Source organism: Phaethon aethereus (genome assembly GCF_964289735.1).
Source record: "Phaethon aethereus genome assembly, chromosome: 2".
In the NCBI taxonomy this organism is placed as follows: domain Eukaryota; kingdom Metazoa; phylum Chordata; class Aves; order Phaethontiformes; family Phaethontidae; genus Phaethon; species Phaethon aethereus.
This window is the reverse complement of record NC_138582.1, coordinates 132272114-132291994: the sequence shown is the minus strand read 5'-3', so window position 1 is coordinate 132291994 and position 19881 is coordinate 132272114. Positions and strand designations below refer to the sequence as shown.

The following is a 19881-nucleotide window of genomic DNA, read 5'->3' as shown; positions in this document are numbered from 1 at the left end:
TCAGCACTTAATCAATTCCTTGTTTGTCAAAGGTTCTGCAATGACTTCATCACGCATGAACTGCTCCTAGAGACAACAAGTAGAATTTTAGTTGATTTTCATTATTTTTGGATCTCTGCGCTCTCAAAAACCACCAGAAAACCATTTTGTTTTCTAGCCTGGGTATAACTGGTGTGAACTTATCTACCAAAAGACGAAAGCCATAACATGCCTATTAGATAAGAAAAATTACTAGACTAGCTGACAGGGCTGCTAGAGCCATAAATGGAGCTTAACATTGTTAAGATTATTTTATCTGTATTCGACCCCACGCTCACCCAGCAGGCATGTTTTAGAGACCAAACACAGCAGGAGAAGGAAGGCACCAGAAAAGCTGAGATGAGACAGAAGCCGCAGTCACCAGTGAAGGGGCCACCGACTCCCCAACAACCTCATCCCGTGTTTACCATGCATTTTTAAAAGCTGTCACCGCCCCTTCCTCAAAGAATAGCTAACTCGCCTTAGCGGACCCGCCGCCGGGGGAAGCTGGCCCCAGCCGCGCCCGACAGGCGTCTCCCCGCACCCACCTGGTCGTAAATGACGCGCAAGATCAGGGAGCAGCTGGGGCAGGTGGCCACGTCCTCGCCGTTCTCCAAGTCCTCCTGCAACAGCCCCCGGGAAAGCAGTCACCGATCCGCCGCCGGCCCGACCCACAGACACCCGCGGCCGGCGGAAGCGGGACCGCAGCCTAACGCTGTGCTAACCCGCCTCCCTGCCTTCCTCCCTCCCTTCTGCCGCCGCCTCGTCCCTGCCCGGTCGCCGTTACCCGCGTGATGAGGAAGCGGTCCCCGCAGGGGCACGGGTAGCTGTAGGTCTCGGTCTCCTCGTCATACTCGAAGTCCTCGATCTCCACCTCATCGTGGAAAACGGACATGGCGCCGCGGGCAGTGGCGGAGAAGACTGACGAGGCCGGAAGGGACGCAGTGGCGCATGCGCTGCGGCCGCGCGCGCACCGCGTCGCGTGACGGAACGGGGGTGGGGCGAGTGTGTCTCTCGTCACGTGATGCGGCAGTGGGTAGGAGTGCTGCGGCGGGGCCTGAGGGGCCGGGTGGGGATCGTGCCCTGGGTCACTGTTGGGGTTTGGTGCGGGGGGGGGAAGAGGGGTCCAGCGCGCGAGATCGCGGGGCGGGGCCGCGGGGGGGGCGGGTCCCCCTGGGTTGCCCCCTCCGGTTTGCCCCCTCCTCACAGCGGGAGTCCCGCACGTCGGCTGGTAGCCGTGGCCGGGCCGCGCTCTCCGCCCGGTGCCCTCCGCTCCTCGGTCCTGCCCGTTCCCCGGCCCTGCCCGTTCCCGCCTGAGGGGCGGCGCGCAGCAGTGATCCTGAGTGGCTGCGGGGAGACGGCGGGACACTGCCGCGACCTTGTCCTTCCCCGCCTCCCGGGCCGAGGCGGGCGGGCAGGGACGGCAGCCGTCCAGCCACCTTAACGCTGCCCCGCTTCAGCCAAGCACAGGCTTCTGTGATATTAACCCAGGGCCAGTGGGCCAGAGGGTAAGGAGAATGAAAATTGCTTGATTTTAATTTTAGGCGAGGAGAGGAAGGAGTCATATACAAAAGAAACACTCATTTCTCTCTGTGGAGCAAAGGAAAAAAAGGAGTATTTGGAGTGGCTATTTCTGTAAGGGCTTGGATAAGAAGAGAAGGAAAAATAAAGGGAGAACATCCCACCAGACAGGAGCTTGGAGACTGAAGCGCTGTGCTGCTTGGAGGGCAGGGAATTGCCAAAGAGCTGGATGAGTCAAGAAATTTGCAGACATGACAGATGGGGGAGGAGCTGTTTACATGTTGCAAAAGTGTGATTCACACTTGTATATGGTAGGGGAGAAGCAGGACTCATTAAAAGAGATTTTGGGATTTATTACTTACAGAGTAAACATTACAATTGACTTTTATTGTGATTTTGAGGATTGGAAAGTGATTGATGATAGTGTAAATGGAATAAGTGTCTTGAACTACTGTTCAAGAGTTATTTTTAATTTAAGATAGAGTCTGAGTCTTAAAATTGTCTGTATTAATAGGATCCTTTAACCCTGACTTCAGAGTTGTAGTTGCTACAATAAAATAAGGCTGACGTTTGTTTTGTTTACAATATTATGTATTGATACCGAACTTTTTGTTTTGTTGGTTGTTTTTTTACATTTTAGTGTGTAGAACTGAACATACTTGCTTCCTAGAGTGGTAGCAGTGAAAATGAGAATGAGGCTGCCTTTAAGTCATTGTCAACCTTAGCAGCAGAATTAAACCAAATACGTAAAATAAACAGTCTTTGTATTGGATTTTAAAGTCAGGCTACTTATTTTGCCAGCAGAACTTGCTCTGTTTAGTAGCAATTAATTATGGAAAGGGTTTTGAAGGATGTGTGGTGATTTAAAAAAAAAAAAAAGTGAAAAAAGAAGTAGTAAATCTTTATTCTCAGTCCTTAGCCTCTGAAGCAAAGCATTGGACTTTATGTGGTTCGTTGTGATGCTGTGGTGATTTAATTAGTCACAGCTATTGGCATAAACAGCTTGCGTAACAATGTCCGCTTTCAAACTTCCTTTATTTTTACTTTGAATTAGTTAACGTGGTAGAGTGAAAACTGTGAAAACATGAATCAAAAAGTACTTGGAAGCCTAAAACCAGGAGATATAGATGGATATAACCAAGATCTGTTGTCCAAAAGACTCCAGATTGTAAAATGATTACATGAATTTGAGTAAATCAATGATTAGTGAGCGCTCAGGGTTTACAGATTGAACATGCTGATGTAGAGGAATGTGACTTCTTCAATAGATGTGTACTTTTTCTTGCTAAAGTAATTTAAGAATGTCAATACTTTTGTTACCAATATCTTCCACACATTTGCGTGTCAGAAGTGCTAAAATACTCTGTTTAAATACAGTACTCTGAATGTGCTATGGCAAAAAATGTTAAAGTAATTTTGCTCACTGGTGGTAGATGGGTTTTAAGGAATTCCACTTTGAGGAGTTCCAAGCTGCTGTGGAATTAAATGCTAAAAAGCTATTAAAAATTATGGACAGTTAAAAGCTGCAGGAAGTATTTCTTGTGCTTGAAAGTGGGTATTTTGAATAGTTACAGTAAATGTATTCCATTTCTGAGCAGCCTAATTTATGAAAGCTCTGCCTCCCATTTGTACAAGATTACAAACAGGACAAATTACTAAGTGACCAGCCAATGCAGCTGTTAGTGAAAGCCTAGAGAGTATTCCTGATTAGTTAAACAAGTTGGATCCTTGCCATTTCAAAGGATTCAAAATGAAAAACAGCAACATTGTGAAAATAAATTACATGCTTTAAAAGAATGCAGGCAAAGAGATTTAAATGGAAGTAAGAGATTAAGAATTCTTTAAAGAAGCAATGGACTACATTGTAGAAATAATTAGATAATTTGATAGGTGAAGATAATATGATAGAGAATTATGCTAATCTGCTTTAGGAAAAACAAAAGCCGATTTACAAGCACTGAGAAATATCTCTTGGCTCGCTATGAACCTGTTCCTACACTTTGTAAGTGAAGGATATTTCTGACTTGTTTTGAATATTGTACATGGCAGTTTATCTTTCTCTGTCATACCTCTGAGCACACAGTTCTGAAGCTTCACACCCATGTTTCCCCTACAGTGTGTATAAGTGTCTGCTACTTGCTTTACTGTGTAGAGATGTAGGATATATGGAAGGATGAGGGATGTATATATTTTTAAATTAACCTGTAAACAAACAGTTTCATTTAATGTTTATAAAATTTTCCAGCCAGAACCCTTTCTCTACCAATAGAAACAGAATGCATGGGAATGCATATTCAGTGTTTGTCTAATCTTATTTCAAATAAAATTATTGTTTAGGCATTGAGAATCACAATATGTTGGCTAGAAGGGACTTCTGAGGGTCATCTAGTCAAAGCTCCTGTTGGGAGCAGGACAGTTGGCAGCACTGGACTAGGCCTGTCCCAGGTGCAGACCATGAGGTTTCTGTTTTCCATTCCTGCAGTTTCTCAGTGTTCTTTGAAGTGAGGCCCTATCATTCAGCATGTCAACCATCCCTTTAATTTAGTATGGTACATTCTGTCTCTACATCCAAGTTAGTGATAAAGTTACTGAACAGTATCAGCCCCACTATCAACCCCAGGGTACTCTTGCCGTTACTAGGCAGCAACTGGAAGCCATCAAGCCTTCAAGGCCGTCTGCCTGCCCAGCCAGTTTTCAACCACTTCAATAGTCCATCAGCTTGCTAATGTGTATGCTGTGGGAAACAGTGTCAAAAGCCACAGGGAGGTCAAGGGATATTGTACCTACTGCTGTCCCTTTAGCTGCGTGACCAGACATTTCATCGCAGTGGGTGTTCAAATTTGTCAAACGTAATTTGCCCTTGGTAAATCTGTGTTGAATCTTCTTGATTACTTTCTTAGCTTCCAAGAGGACAAGTGCTGAGCATTTTTCCAGAGACTGAGGTAGTGTTGCTCTTGAAGCAAGTCTGCTTCTCGACTCTCTTAAAAATGGCCATGCATTAGTCTTTTTCCAGTCAGCGGGGGACTTTCTCTGATGACTGTTTTTCATAGGTAATAGACAGTTGCCTCACAAGCATGTCAGCTCTGTCTGTTAGCAACCTTGAGTGCACCCCATCTGGCTCTGTGCATTTGACTACATCCAGCTTCTCTAAGCAGTTGCTGGCCTCGCTCCTACTTATTCCTCTCCTTCCCAAACACTGCTGGTATGAGCAGAGGTCTGAGTGCAGGCTTTGCAGAAACATGTTGAGTATTTCAGCCTTTTCCATATCATCTGTGACAAGGTTGTCTTCCCCTTCAACAGATGGAACGCACATTTTCACTTCTTTATTATACTTCTGTATTTTTAAAATTCCTTTTTGTTACCGTGATATGCCTATTGCTAGTTTTTGCTCCGGCTGAGCCTTGGCCTTTCTGATTTAATGGAAGTAAAGGCTGAAAATAAGCCATGTCAAACAGTGGGTATTTTATTTAACAAGTATTTATATGGTTTTTTTTCAGGAGCTGGTGATTGTGAAGACAGCCCAGTCATCATGGTTCATGCTACAATTTATGTGGGTTTTACCGTTCCTCAATTATTGAGAGGTGCTAGCAGAATTTTTCCCACTCATTCTGCATTGGTGGTGTTGAGGCATTCTGCTTTTTGTTACTGCACAGTGAATGGGTAGGTTATCCACATACAAAAACTTCTTTCTTATTTTTTAAAGAGAATGTCATGGTAACACTGTCAAAATTAAGCTGAAAAATTATTACAGACCTATCAATACTTCTTTAATTCCCAATTTTATATTTAGTTCTTATTTAGACCTATGTCATTTGTAATCTGGATTACACTGGCAAATTGTTATGTTAATTGAAATTCGTATCAGTAAGGGACAGTAGCACAGCTGTCAAAATGACAATTATATTCGTTTGCTTTTTGTTGCAGCACAATAAAATCAAAAAGGAAAATGGATCATCTAGAGAGGACAGCAAATAATTTTCGCCAGGAGGTTAGTGTTCTGTTCTTTAGGGTGTAATTATTTTTTTGTGTGTGAAGAAACTGGATAATTGTATTTGATTCTTAGGCTTCATTTTGTCTTCTACTGGAGTCTGTTTTACTTCTTTTTCTGCTCATTTTTTATATTTGATGTTGTAGAATAAGTGTATTTTGTGGTCAATGGGTGAAATGTAATGGGTTATAAAAATTGTTGGTGCCATGTGATGCAGTTTACTTTATATTGACCAAGAAATTTAACAGAATTCTGGTCAAGTATGGATATGATAAGTAATGAAAGCACACCAATACCTATCATCTGTACACAGGCTTCTCAGATTTTTATGTATTTCTACAATTCTGGTTCAAATTTGCGAACTAAAAAAATATGGAAAACATCCTTTTATAACATAGGAGGTACGATTAAAAAGTGTAGACATTTTGAAGGGAGAGATGATAGACAGTTGTAATAAGGATCTCAGTTTGTATATATTTTAATTCACAAGTGCAAGGAAGATAGAGCATTGTTCTCCATCAAAATCTAGAAATGCTTATTCTGGATCTCAGTTTTGTGCAGTAAACATTCTTTTTCATAATGTTCAGAGGTGAACATACTCTTGTATTTCATGTAGGTATTTCCTTTCTGTAATTAGCTAAAGTAGATGTTTTGAAATTTTTAAATACTGGGAGAATATGGCTTAAATTCTCAAAAATGTTTCACTAGTGAAACAACTGCATTTTTCTTGACTTTTCAGGAGAAGTAGGGCACTTTTTTGACCGAAAAATCCTATCTTTAATTCCCAGGAGCTCAGAAACAGTGCCCAATTTTTTTCCATTTAGTCAGCTTCTCTCAGTCTTGAGTAGTTGCTCATGACAGGCCAGTCCTGGAAGGACAAACTCTATGTTCTCAAACACACTGTACATTTGTTAATGTGCATATGTGTACGTAATCAAGTCCTTCTCTGCTACATTTTTCCCTAACTATGAGTATACTTGAGAATAACTCACAGGCCAAGTGAATTCTTCTCAGAAGGAAGCTGGGTAGAGGGTATATATAGCAAACCCCAAACTTGGAGATTTAGCACCTGCGGCACAGACTGTGGACAGATGAGACAAACACAGTCTAGTTCTGCCTGTTGTCTGAGCTGTCAGTCTGAGCTGTGCCTCAGCTACGCACACCTAATGTCAGTGCTTGCTTGTAGACATACAGTTTCTCAGGTGGATCCAATTTATGCCAAATTAACTCAGTACATGGACAGAATGAGTGTAGAGGCAGGTACAGACAGAGGCACATTCTTTTTTACTTCTGACATGAAACAAATGATTGCCCTTTTGAGTTTTGCAACCATTTTTTTTTATCTTTGGTATTTCTGATTGCTTGGCCTACTTACTTTTTCTGCTCAACATAAATGTTGGGTAGCTGGAAAATAGGAGGAAAATAGAGATCCTTTTGAGGTGTTGGAAGCTCTGAGGTGGTACAGGGAACTGTGTAAGTTCTGAGGAAAAGGACACTGCATGGGATGGGTGGAAGAGCAAAGCTCAGTTCTGCTACCACAAATTCTCTGCATATCGGAGGATTATGCTGTTTATTTTTTTAATGCTTGATTTATTCTTTGTTACTTTATTTCTGACCACTTGAAAATCAGTTTATTTTAAATCCTCTGCTTGGTTTTAAATTCCATATAATCAGCAGTTGGCTTCCCTCAGTATGTATTGCCTTATTTGGCCATTTCAGTCCTGTAAAAAGATGAAAGAATCATAGGTCTGTGTTGCATTAGTGTGCATATTACACAATATGGCCTGTTGCAGAGTGCTAATGGGAAGGACCAGGGCAAGAAAAAGTACCTAAAAATTTCTTGAAATACAGTGGCAAAGTGTGGAGTCCTGTGTCCTCTTCCCTCTCACTGCAGCCTTGCTCTGGGTCAGTTGGATACTCTTCTGATCGTCCAAAACACTGGTTGAATGTCTTCGATCACCCTGACTCAAATTCAATTTTTGTAATAACTTTATACAGATTAAGAATTAAATTTCCAGTGCTCTGTCAGATGTATCAGCCAAAGAACAAATTAGGGAGTATACCGAAGAGTAAAAAAGGGAATGAAGATCCAAACTTAATGTCTGGTTCGTGCATTTAAGGTTTCTCCATCAGAACAACCATTTAAGTCATGTGTCAGACATTTCTCTTGTTAACTTAGAGTGATTGCATTCCCCATTTCATACTGTCTGCAAAAGTGGAAAAGAAATGTATGCTACTTTCTTTTAAATTGGCAAATGTCCTGCTGTTTAATGGAACAGTGGATGTGTTCAGATGTTGCTTTATGAATAAATTAATTTCCTGTCATGTGTTTTAAATTAGAGCATAGTTGCTTAAAGTTTAAATTTTTTTTATCTGTTTGATCTTGTACGAATGAGAAATGGTAAAGTTTTGATGGTATTATTAGTATTTCCTAGTGTGGTAAATGACATCAGTAAAATCTGTATATTGGCCTGTGTAGAAAATATTTAGGGCATTACTTCCTTTGTAGAGGAAAAAGGTTAATAATTATAACTCAAAAATACCTGAAGAGGAATGGCAGGGAGGAGGGGGGATGAAAATCCATGTTGTACTGATGGGCATCAAAGAGTTTAAGTGGGGAGCTCCTCTGCAATGGGCCTGTTGCAAAATCTGCTTTTCATTTAGAAAAGCCTTATTTTTCATATTTGTTTTTTTAAATCTCTTTAAAAGTGGTATCAGCTATGGCTCTTACATGCCCTCCCATGTGGCTGCCAAACAAAAACTCTTCTGTTAACTAGCAATGAATACTTGTGTCACACTTTCCCCATGTTGATAGATCACATGTGGTCAAATGGGTATGTGTCTAAAAGCAGTAACACAAGGTTTGTTGGTTTTATTTTATTAATTCATTATGCATAGTCTTTCAGTAATGCATTTAATTACTTAAATAAAACCAGCACCAGATCCAGAATTCTCCCTGGGACGTCAGTAGAAGCTAATCTTTTACGACTTTCCTTTGTCAGTCTTTATATCAGAGATTTTATTACTTTGTTGCTGGAAAGATACAGGTGTGTTTGCCTTGTATAGATGTCAAAAGAATCTGAAAAGTGGTAACTAGCAATTGCTTCTCTTTATCGTTGTGTTCTCTTCAGCTGAAATAAAATAAGTTTATATACAATCGTAGAACAAACCTGACAAAAGGGACAGACGTGGTGGACTGTTAGTAGAAAACCATTTCTCCATTCAGTGGCTATGTAAGTGAATCCACTTTTGTTTCTCTACCCCAGTGAAAAAATATTGGTGCTTTAGGTAAGGAAATGCCTCAGATAACACGCGAAAGGGTAGATCTCTCATGCTCAGATTCTTCAGTACTTTTGCTGAAAATGATACCTACGTTACCCAATGGCTTATTTTCCTTTCGTTAGGTAATTTCACAAGCAAAAGTGTGTGGAATCACCAATGAATCGGAGACAGTAAAAAGACTTCGTTTGTCTATCGCAAATAAAGATTTTACATTCAAAGCAGGACAGTGGTAAGATCTTCTGATGTTTGAGGGGAAATTTACTAGCAGAAGTCCACCATAACAAAATGTTAAAAGGCCTCTGATACTTGAGCCTTGGAAAAATCATTAATTTATATAATATAACATTTTGTTACTGGGTGCTCTGTGAAATAGGTGATATTTGACATAATTTTAAAATAGCCATTATTAAATATGCTAATACTAATTTTAAAAGAGCAAAAATGGATTTTCTTTAAATGTTTAGTTTCATTGTTTCAGTCTTTTCCTCTGGTTTGTGTGTATTACATTGTTTCTTCAAGAGTACTTTGAAGTACACTGCGCTTTATTCTGAAACTGTCTTTACTGTCTTTGTCTACCAGTTATTTTTGCAGTGAATCTGAGACTGCTGCTGATTTCCAGGTTACTTAGTTTTAGTTTATAATTAAATCAGACTTGCCTATTAACTTTTATTTCTTCCTCTAGAAGTTTCTACTCTGAAAATTAAGCCTGTTAGGTCAGATTTACATATGAATATAGGTAGGCAAAATTGAAAATAAAAAAACTTGAATTATTAAGCCTTTGTAATAATTAGGTGTTTGTTTAAGCCACCTTACAGCTTTTTTTTTCCAGGGAAATACAGGATTTTCATGTTTGTCTTCCTTCCTTGTTAAAAATAATCCCACTCAATCACGCTTTTCTTCTCTTGAAAATAATTTAAGACTATGAGTAGTTGCTTTTGGCATTGGTCACTTAAACGTTCTTAAACTTTTTATTGGCTTAGGCTATCTGAAAGTGGCTTTGCTGGAATCAAAGTATAGCTGCTAGGGTATTAACAGCATATGTTACTCATGTAGTGTTAATATGCTGGCTTTTAAATTTAGAACCAGAACACAAGATGTTGATTGCAGTAATTTGTTTGTGGAGTAATTTGCTGCAGTTTTTGCACATGTGCAGTGACTCATATTAAATTCTTGCCTGCCAGTACTTGGAAAGTGCATTTACCCTCCAAAAATGTTTTAGAAATTATCATGCTGAAAATTGAAAGCTTTAATTATAATTACTCTTTTTCATTTTCTTCTTCCTTGAAAGTATTCTAATGCAATTGTAAGGGATACAACAACTTTTCTGTACTTGTAGCTATAAACTGCAATTGCATTTTTTGATGAGCATTACAAAACACCAGGCCAAAATTTCCTCAGTAGAAGAGGCTAACTTGTTAGAATTTGCTATAGTAAGAATCTTACAGCCAAAGATTTTCACTAAAATGTATGTATTTTCTGAAAATGTTCTAATTATCCAGCTTTCCAGAAGCAGAAGTGAATTTGTTTTGCAAGCATGCTGTCAGACATTGGTCTTTATCTGACTTAAAGTAATAATGAAGAGACTTGTTGCTGTTACATGTTTTGATTTACTAAAGCATGCATTGAGGTATATGCAAGTTATAAATACTTTGGAGAAGTAGCTTTATGGTTTTAATGTTTCTGATCTCTTCTTCCAGCAATTGCTAATGGTTGTTCTTTTCCTAAAGATTTGGCTTAGGTAGCCTTTAAAAGGAGGGGAATGAAAAAGTACTGTAAGATCTCTGCTTTACATCTTTTTGTGCCTCTCCTTCTTGTAGGTTTATATGTAGTTGTGTTTTTTTTCTTTTTTTCCCTACTTATTTCGCTTAAGCTGTCATGGACAGCATTTCTCAGGAGTCCTCTTATCCTTCCTACACGCAGCGAAGATGAGACAAGCCATCAGAAATACAAGCTAGTCCACTATAATATAGTATACTATGCACTGAAATCTTTCACAGTTATGTAATTGGGAAAGAAACAGTAATATAGAAAGAAACATATACCTACATTAGGGTAAAAACTATGTTTAATTTAGATTTAACAGTGATGTTTGGTTTTGTATGTATATTTCCCTGCCAGGCACCAATAATGTTTCCCTTATATGTCAAGCAGGACATTTTGACTTGAATGTAAATTGTTACTTTACAGCAAAACTGTAATTTCTTTTTTTTTTTGGTTAATGTAAGTAGTAAGATTATTTTCCACCAGAGGGTGGTAAAGAGCTGTAGTAGGGTCTTGAGGTGTTCTTTGATACAGTAAATGCTGCACTACAACAGTTGTCCTTTCTAATCTCTTAGATCCTTACTGCCAAGAAAGCTGAGCCGCATGATCAGTGGGGCTGCAGAAGCTAAGGACAGCAGAATAAGCTGCCTCAGTCTTTTTTGGTTGTTGATCTTTCATTTGTAGTCAGATACCTTTATACACTATCAAGTTTATTAGCATAAAGTGCTAAAAAAATTGTGTTACTGTAGTATTGTATATATTACACTTTGTGCATTCTTTGAGAGAAAGAGGATATTTTTTGTCGAAGGGTGAAACTTTATGGGGAGTAAGCAGGCAAGATTTTGTCTTTAAAAAGTAGTGAACCGTTCAAAGTGGTTCTCTCTTCCATCAAGAATTTGTGATCTCCATGGAGAATGCAGCCTTGCTGTTTAAAGAAAACATGCAGTGGAAGCCAGTCTGTATTTCTCGTTGCATTCTCATTTAACTAATACTGAGCCAGCCTAACTCAAGCTTGAATTGATAATGATTCTCTAGGACTTGGCATTGCTTACCAGTGTGGTGGTTTCCTAAGTGGAGCAGCACAATTAGTTTTAAACATTAGTTTTCTTTTGAAATACAGGGATTTTGTTATGTGCTGTAGAAAATGGACGTGTTTCAAGATTTATGCAACAAGGAGGAATTAAAATGTTAATTTGTAAACCAACTTCTAACTTTTTCTCATACTATTTGGAATATCAAAGCCTTACTTTTATGAAAATTAATTATAGCTTATGTGTAGTAATGGCTTGCCTTCTATAATCTCTAAGTGCTGGTGTGCAAAAAAGCTTAGCCATATGTTGTCTTCTAATCTGTAGAAATCCATGCATGGTTTACTTTAACTCTCAAAAAAAAAATAATTGTAGTTTATTCCAGTTCAATTTTCTGTCAACTACAAAAAGACATCTGCCACCAGAGGGCACTGCAGTTCAATAGGGAAAGCAATTCTGCTTCTAGTAACTGATTTTTCACATAAGAAATTTTTTACAGACTGTGGTTTTATTTCAGATATTTCATCTTCCCGAGAGACAAAAGTGTTTAATCAAAAGTCACTTCCCTAAAATTAGTTTCCCAATCTTCTTATGTTTGAATATTGAAGAGCCCATCAAAGGGACTAAAAAGAATGGGATTTAAGCCACTCTATCAGACCATATTGTGTTTTTGGTTTAATATGCAAATAATTTATTTAAACACTTAGAATTCTAGTCTGCTGTAAGATGTGGCATCTAATGCAGAAAGCAAAACAGTTTAAAAACCTGCTAGTTTTGCAAAGGTGATGACATGTTTCTAGATGAAAATAATTCTGAGGAAATGATGTTACTCAAGATTAAATCCTTTTTTGGAAAAGTTATGCTATGGAAATGCAGATGTCTTTGAAAAGGAAGGATAATTGAAACAAAGGCAGCCATTTTGTTTTGGTTATTGTTTTCCATGTTTGGGGTTGTTGGCTTTTTTAAAAAATTCTGGTCTATTTTTAGGGTTGATTTCTTTATTCCTGGAGTATCTGTAGTTGGGGGATTCTCAATATGTTCAAGCCCTAGCCTGTTGGAACGAGAAGGAATATTAGAGCTGGCAGTAAAGCACACTGTTCATCCTCCTGCATACTGGGTTCACACTGAGGTAAATAAGATCAACTGTGACATTTGGGGCCTTTTTTTTCCAGCTTTTTTTTTTCCCCCCTTTTTTTGGGGGGGGGCGTGGAGTGGATGGTGTCTGTGATTTCGGACCACTTTTTGCTATTGACTGCAAAACTCCTGTTGACTTGTTCAACCATTTTTAATACAACTTAAAACCTTCTGTTCAGTAAGGGAGTGAAATTGGGTGTTTATGTGGTAATATGGTTATTGTGATCTTTTGACTCCACTTGTGCTTGGCGGACTTACAGTGATATTATAGTTAGTGCATTCCAAAGGTTCTCACACCTTTGGAATTCATGAACTGAAAAATGTTGAAAAACCTCTGTTCTAACTTGTGTCCCTGAGAACAGGCTGTGTTACACATTACCAAGTTACTTCTGATAACTTGCCATCATTTCTGGCCATTTCTACAAATACAAACTGGGAATCATTGTCAGATAAATATAAATATAGATTATTAAGGGGGAGCAAAAGGAGATATTTATATCCGTTTTTCTGAAATGATAAAACAACAGAATACATCAGAATTTCAATAGTATTCTTTTAAGTATGCAGTATTTTTACTTTTAATATAGCAAAAATCAGACTTGGGTTATGTCAATAATATAAAGTCTGACACTTTTGCCTCTTGCAGTGTTTTGTTCATCCGCTTATTCCATTTAGTTATAGTCAGAAGAGTCCTGTTTCTGCTGCTGATCATATTTCATAGATGACCTGTCCTATCAACTTTTGTTCTTTTCACAGCCCCCTGTGATCTGTCCTATTTGCTGTTCTCTGCCTGTTACTTGTATTTCTTAAATGTGGTTGCAGGGTTTAAATTGACAGATTCTTCATGATTTACAAATACTGCTGTTTTGTTCAGTGACCAGCAGAGTTACAGTAAAGATTGATGCAAATTTACTAGAATTGAGAATATCCAAAGTGGTGCTAATCTAGTAGTTAGTATGTGACCATCCACCATATTTTAATTGGTATTATAGCAAGTTATCTGCACTGGAACATAAACAAAATAACCTTTTTGAGATGTTGTGTAGAATTTGTACTGTATATGCCAGCAGACCCCATAATACCTAAGCGGTTTGCCTTGCTTTTTGGTATTGCTCTTTAGAGAATACGAAGGCCCAGTCTCTGGAGGTTCTTTTAGGATTTTTGATGTCGCAAATCAGTTTGCAGTTGCTGAGTTTTCTGGTTGAATTTATAGGAAAATCCTTAGTTAGCAGGTCTGCTAGGTCAAACCTGATGCTGTGGAGAAACTGCCAGGGTATACATGGACTCTTACAGCTAGACAAAAGTGCATGCTTTTGCTTAGGAAAGAAGAAGAAAAAAATAGCAACCTAGAATTTGAAAAGGCTATATATATGGTGAAAGAACCCTGGTACTTAATTATTTAAAAGTTATTTATAAATGAAGTTCATATCTCAGGGTAAAAGATGTTATGGGAATAGATAGTACTTGTGTACTCACTGATTTTTTCAGAGGTATTTATATTTATTCTTTAATATTACTCTATATAAAATAATAAAATTCAGCACCATGTGTTATAGCTTAGGAAAATACAGCCTTTTATTTAGAAAAATGTATGTGTAATGTATGGATTGCTTCACTTATCTAAGCTGTTTCAATGCTGTATTTAGAAACTAGGCTAAAAGACAACACTTTCTCACCGTATTACTCCAGAATTTATTTGTGGGTTTTTTGAAAACTGACTGTTACCATTGCTGTGGCTAACACGCTGAAATATGTGAGACTGCTGGTTAAGAGTGATTCTTCCTGTGTCCAGTGTCCCATCTTGATGAGCTATAGCTGGTTAAGGAGGCAGATTAGACAAGAGTGAGATTGTTTTAGAGATGCCTGAATCCAAAAGTGTTCCAAGGTTCACGTGGCAGAAGGAGGACATAGAATATGATATCCTTTGTGGAAATAAACATTTTTAGGGAGAAACAAAGTAAAACATGGTGGGAAAGCCTGGCAGCATACATTGAAAAGGGAGAGAGAAATTTGTTTCAGATAATAAATGCTGATTGTCTTAAACTATAATTGAGAGGTAATACTTTATGCAATAATTAAGAAGGGCAAAAACCTCCTTTTTTAATGATCATGCTCGCTACTGTAGGATCCTCTGTGTCCTGTGCAGTACCTGCATCAAAGGGCCTCCTCCTTCCTCCTCATGGAATTGTTACGGGTTTAGACCTTTGCTTCGTATACAGGTGTCATTAATGGAAATCCTTTTGTTTGATTACTGCTTCCTGATATCAAAAGGATTTTTTGGAGGAAGTGTTTTTATTCTATAAATGATTAACTGCTAATTTTTCAGCAGTTCTTGTAAGTTTACTTTTTTTGTTTCTCACCTTCTTTTCCACCTTCCTTGGCTTCCTTGTCCCTCTTCATTTTATTTTTTAAACACTGTATATGGTCTGAAATGAGTTCTGTTTTCTGCTTCTATTTGTTCTGTTAGCTTACAGTGATGTGGGAGAACTCACCTGACTTCTCTGTACTGCAGTTTCACCCTTCACACCGGGGTGTGGTTTACCAAGAAGATACTGATGCAAATGTTTTATTTATTGTAGCTTTAGTTTTCCATGTATCAAAAAAACATGCTTTGGCCAATTTCTCTAAGAAATAATTTCTTATGTACAAGTGGATAGGAAGAGAGAAGGTTTTCCCTGATTTTTTCTTCTGCATCTGAAGTTGCAAATGCAGAAGTGGTTCTGCAAGAAATACTCTTGTGAATATTTGCTTCACTTCTCGGTGTGTTTTATTTTTTAGGAATGGGGATGGAAAAACCTGCGTCTATTCTAGGACTTCCTTCTGTGACCTCATAGCAAGGTCTTTTTTAACATGACTGGGTTTGGGCAAAAATGTGATCTTACATGTTAACCTCAGTTTTTCACAACCGCATACTGCTGTTGAAAAACTCCTGCATGAATCATTCCTTTTTCAGCTCTTCTGGGGGTGGGAAGGGGAGTCACCATCCTGCCTTATCAGAAGACTAAAACTTCTGAAAGTGGAACTAAACCCTTAGAGATGCTGAAACAGATTGCTTCAGATAGTTGGAAATTTTGTGTTTATTTTAAAGTACTTCAGTTTTCCCTTACTGGTCAATAAAAATAAAAAATCACAGCCCCAGCAAGTCTTGTGACTATGGTGCAAGAAGAATAATATTTCAACTTTTGCTTTTAGTTTTGAAATTAAATATCTTCTTTTCCATCCTAGTGTACTCTTGACTCAGAAGTGGCTCTGCGAGTGGGAGGTGATTTCTTCTTTGATCCTCAGCCTGGTGACTCCCCTGTAAAACTAGTGCTGATAGCAGGGGGTGTTGGAATTAACCCATTGTTTTCTATACTGCTGCATATAGCAGATCTTCATGGATGCCAAGAGGGTAAAGGAAATGGATACAAAGTGGGAACGGTGAAGTTGTACTACAGTGCAAAAAATACCAGTGAACTCTTATTTAAGGTAAATAAAAAGTTTTTTAAAAAAATGGATTGCAGATATTCAGCTATTAGTATGTGTATCATTCTGTTGCCAAATTACAGAGAGCTCCCCTGTGTAAGACATTGTACAACTAGAGACAAAAGTCATTTCCTGCCTCAGATCCCATCTGTGTTTTGTTAGTTATGCCAATGTACAAATTAAGGATGTTAGGGACATACCTGGTCTCATTGACTTCCTCGATAAGTCAATTAACGCTAAATGTCTATATTTTACTATAATCTCATAAGAGCATCCTAGTATAATAAAGATTAGATATACTGTAATATATATGTGTGTATACACACTAATAGTATTCATAATGCTATATGCTATAATACTGTAACCACATCATCTCAGTACAGATTGTATTGCATTTAAAGACTAGCAAGAGCTATTGTATCCAAAGGAAATACTCTCTAAAATAACAGGGGAGCTTTACCGATAATGCATTAGTTATTACTGGGTACTAGTCTATGAATGAAGGATTTATAAGCACTTCTTGTAAAAATGCTGTAATAGTACTTCATCAGCGTTTATCTAGCAGTTAAAGATCAGTTGTTACATTCAGCCATTAAGGGTCAAATTAGCACAGATTCTGTAAAGAAGCATCCCTAAAGATCTAGGTTTCTTTGAAATATTGAAAGCTTTTGATTGTAAGATAAAGGTGAAAATTTATCCTAATTCCAGAAATTGTGTTGGGATCCATCACTAGTTTTTCTTCTGTACTTCTACCATATGTTTGCTTCTTTGAAAATTCATTTGTGTGTTGCTAGAAGCAGGCTAATAAACTGGAACCTATCTACTCTTCCTTGTGGCCAACTACTAATCTCCCAGTTGGTTTTCAGCGTGCACATTTTTTTCCAGAGCTAAGTTTTACTTAGCAGTGTTAGGACAGCAGAGCTTTTGCATTAGAGCTTCTGGGACAGAAGAGAACACAATGATATGTTGCAGTGCTTAAATATATCTTTCCCTTCATTCTTCACATGTCCGTAAAATCCAGAACATGTATATGAAAATTCTTTATTTCTGCACAGAGGACTGAGGAAACAGAATCACTAGTCTTTGTGTTGTGAGGTACATCCGTACAAATCTCCACGAGGAACTGTTGGTTGTCGCTTTCCATGAAGAAGCAGCTACATATAGCGCTGCCCTTCGTCCCTGTCAGCCTAATGTAATTGGTCTAATAATTGTTTTGGATGTGCAGGCGGATGCACTGCTTTTGAAAATCTCATTATTTAAAATGGTAGTGTTACAGTTACAAAAGAGAGCATACTAACTTTGCTACTTCAAGATGCCAGTTGCTGGGTTTTCCTGGTTTCATGAGGACTGAATGTGACCCTCGTTTCCTTGTTCTGGCTGGTACAGTGGGGATATGTCTTTTCCCTTAGGTCTATATTGCTCAGCTATCTGCTTCATTTTGTACACTAACTTAGTAGGCTGCAAAGGGCCTGCTGAGCTGTTCAGATTCTCGTGCATTCAGTTAGAGAGCCTACCTCTTGCCCTAGGATTTAGGATACTAGAAGATAATATGGTGGTGGTTCATGTCACATGATACTTGCCACTTTCTGTCCATGTCACTGAATTACAGACTGATAGGTTACAGGTAAGTGGTGTGAATGACTGCAGGATTATTTAAGCAGGTGAAGTCCTAGCTTAGGCATGCTTTCTGCTTGGTGCTGGGACTTCAACTCAACAGGACGTGATTTGTTTCAAAAGTGCTATCAAACTGTACGTGGCCCAATATGAAGGGGACAGAAATTTAGAGTCACATAGAACAGCGAAAGCAGGCCAATATTGGAGGTACTAGCGGAACAATGTACCGTGGTGTCTCACTGCGCTACTCTTTATTCCATGTCTTTTTAGGGAATTGTAAACAGGTTTGTCTGTTAAGTAGAATCTGTCAGGGTTTTTTTTGTGAAGCCACCCATGGCAAACTGTTCAGTGTAGTAACTGGTTAGTAAGCAAACACATAACAAAATGAGCTAATATGCCTATTCACAGCATAGAAATTTATTTCGGAATACTTTTAAGAAATAATTTCCAGTGTCCGTTCCAGTAGTGAAAATCCCAAGTAGTGCAGAAACTAGGCAGTAGATAAATCTTAGTTTCAGAACTAACTACAACATCTGACTGACAGATTTTTTTACTATGATTTGAACTGAAGCCACTGGGTTTTTGGTGATCAACTATCACAGTTGTGACTTAAGGAACTGAAAATTACAGAGTTTCTACTCTGGTAGAAATAACATTAGAATTACACTGTAGTCGGTTTTCCTTGCAGAACACAAGAGAGTAAAGGGTGTAGTAATCTTACCAGATAAAGCAGACAAGACTCAAGAAGTTCCTAACAAATGGTAAATACAGGGTACAGGGTTTTTTAAAATGGAAAACCCATATGGAAGTGGAAGGAGGAAATAAAGATAATTTATATGGGGAACAGAAATAACTGGTTCTTAGGTCCAAATCTTACAAATTGCAACCTGTTGTAAAAAAGGAGAAGAGCACTGACAACATCACTGGTAGTGTACCCACATTCCAGGTATGGAAATTCTGTGTACTTGTGTGGGTCAGCCCTTTGAAATCAAGCCCATCAAGTTCTAAGCGCTGAAATGCAAGAGTCTTGGTGCTCAGTAATAATCACTGGTGTTCTGGGACTGCATGCATACATCTGCTTTTGATTTAATGGCCTGTGGTATAAGCAAGTGTGTTTAACCTTACAGAAAAATATTCTTGGTTTGATGAACACATTTCCTGGAAAGATCACATGTCGTTTCCATGTTACCCAACAGAGTTCACAGATCTGTAAGGAACTTCAGCCACATATTACAGGTAAATATAATGGTAATGCAGAGAGATGACTTCTAAAGTATTAAGTTTGATTGCATCCTAGATGATAAAGTTATGTGTATAATTCAGTATTTTTACATTTAAAGATTCAAAACAAGATGTGAGTTAAACCTAAATAATGTCACCGTACCTATTTTGCTTTGGAGAAAAATTTTCCCTTTGCAGTTTTTTATTTCATTTCTAGTAAACCTCTGTTAATTCTAAACTTCATACTGGTATTTCCCACTGCAAACTTTATTCCAGAAACTATTAAGCAAAGCATTTACTTTGCTTAAGGCGGGATCAATGAAGGATAAGCTGACTGCTTGTAAGAGGTGTTTCATCATGTTTCCATTTCTGTTGTATTTGCATTAGAGATACCTATTTTTTTAATCTGAATGTGGGGGTTTTAGTTGTATGTAAGCCTTGTTCGTCTTCAGTGACTAATACCCCACACATTCCAACTGTAGGTACTGATCTAAATCCCCAGTGGAACAAATAGTTTTGGAAGCTTCAAATCTTGATACCTATTATCCTTAAACAGGCCTAGCATTTTTAAGAAATTAGTGCTTGAAATACCTCTAACCAGCCAGTCTTTTTTTACATTACTTCACAATTAATATTTCTCTTCTCATTTCCTACTTTTTTCTTTGTCAGAGGGAAGAATATCTGAAAAGGATCTAGAAAAACATGTATCTAAGGATACTTTATGGTACATCTGTGGTCCACCTCCAATGATAGAATCTATATCCAAACTACTATCCAACATTGGTGTTCCTAGAAACTGTGTTTTCTTTGAGAAATGGTGGTAGTGACACCTGCTGAACAGAAAATATA

The 19881-nt window shown here is 38.3% G+C and overlaps 2 protein-coding genes across 2 annotated transcripts; one reads left to right on the top strand and one right to left on the bottom strand.

The window, feature by feature from the left end:
- Positions 1-913, bottom strand: DPH3 (diphthamide biosynthesis 3; the record flags this gene model as incomplete). The annotated part of the gene is made up of 3 exons (XM_081996393.1): positions 1-66; positions 567-641; positions 806-913. The coding sequence occupies 3 exons, from the start codon at positions 911-913 to the stop codon at positions 1-3; spliced, it is 249 nt and encodes an 82-aa protein (XP_081852519.1).
- A 4128-nt stretch (positions 914-5041) lies between these two features.
- On the top strand, positions 5042-19856 carry OXNAD1 (oxidoreductase NAD binding domain containing 1; the record flags this gene model as incomplete). The annotated part of the gene is made up of 7 exons (XM_082015291.1): positions 5042-5199; positions 5464-5527; positions 8932-9038; positions 12586-12727; positions 15958-16200; positions 18939-19047; positions 19702-19856. The coding sequence occupies exons 1-7, from the start codon at positions 5069-5071 to the stop codon at positions 19854-19856; spliced, it is 951 nt and encodes a 316-aa protein (XP_081871417.1). The 5' UTR covers positions 5042-5068.
- Positions 19857-19881: the final 25 nt, after the last annotated feature.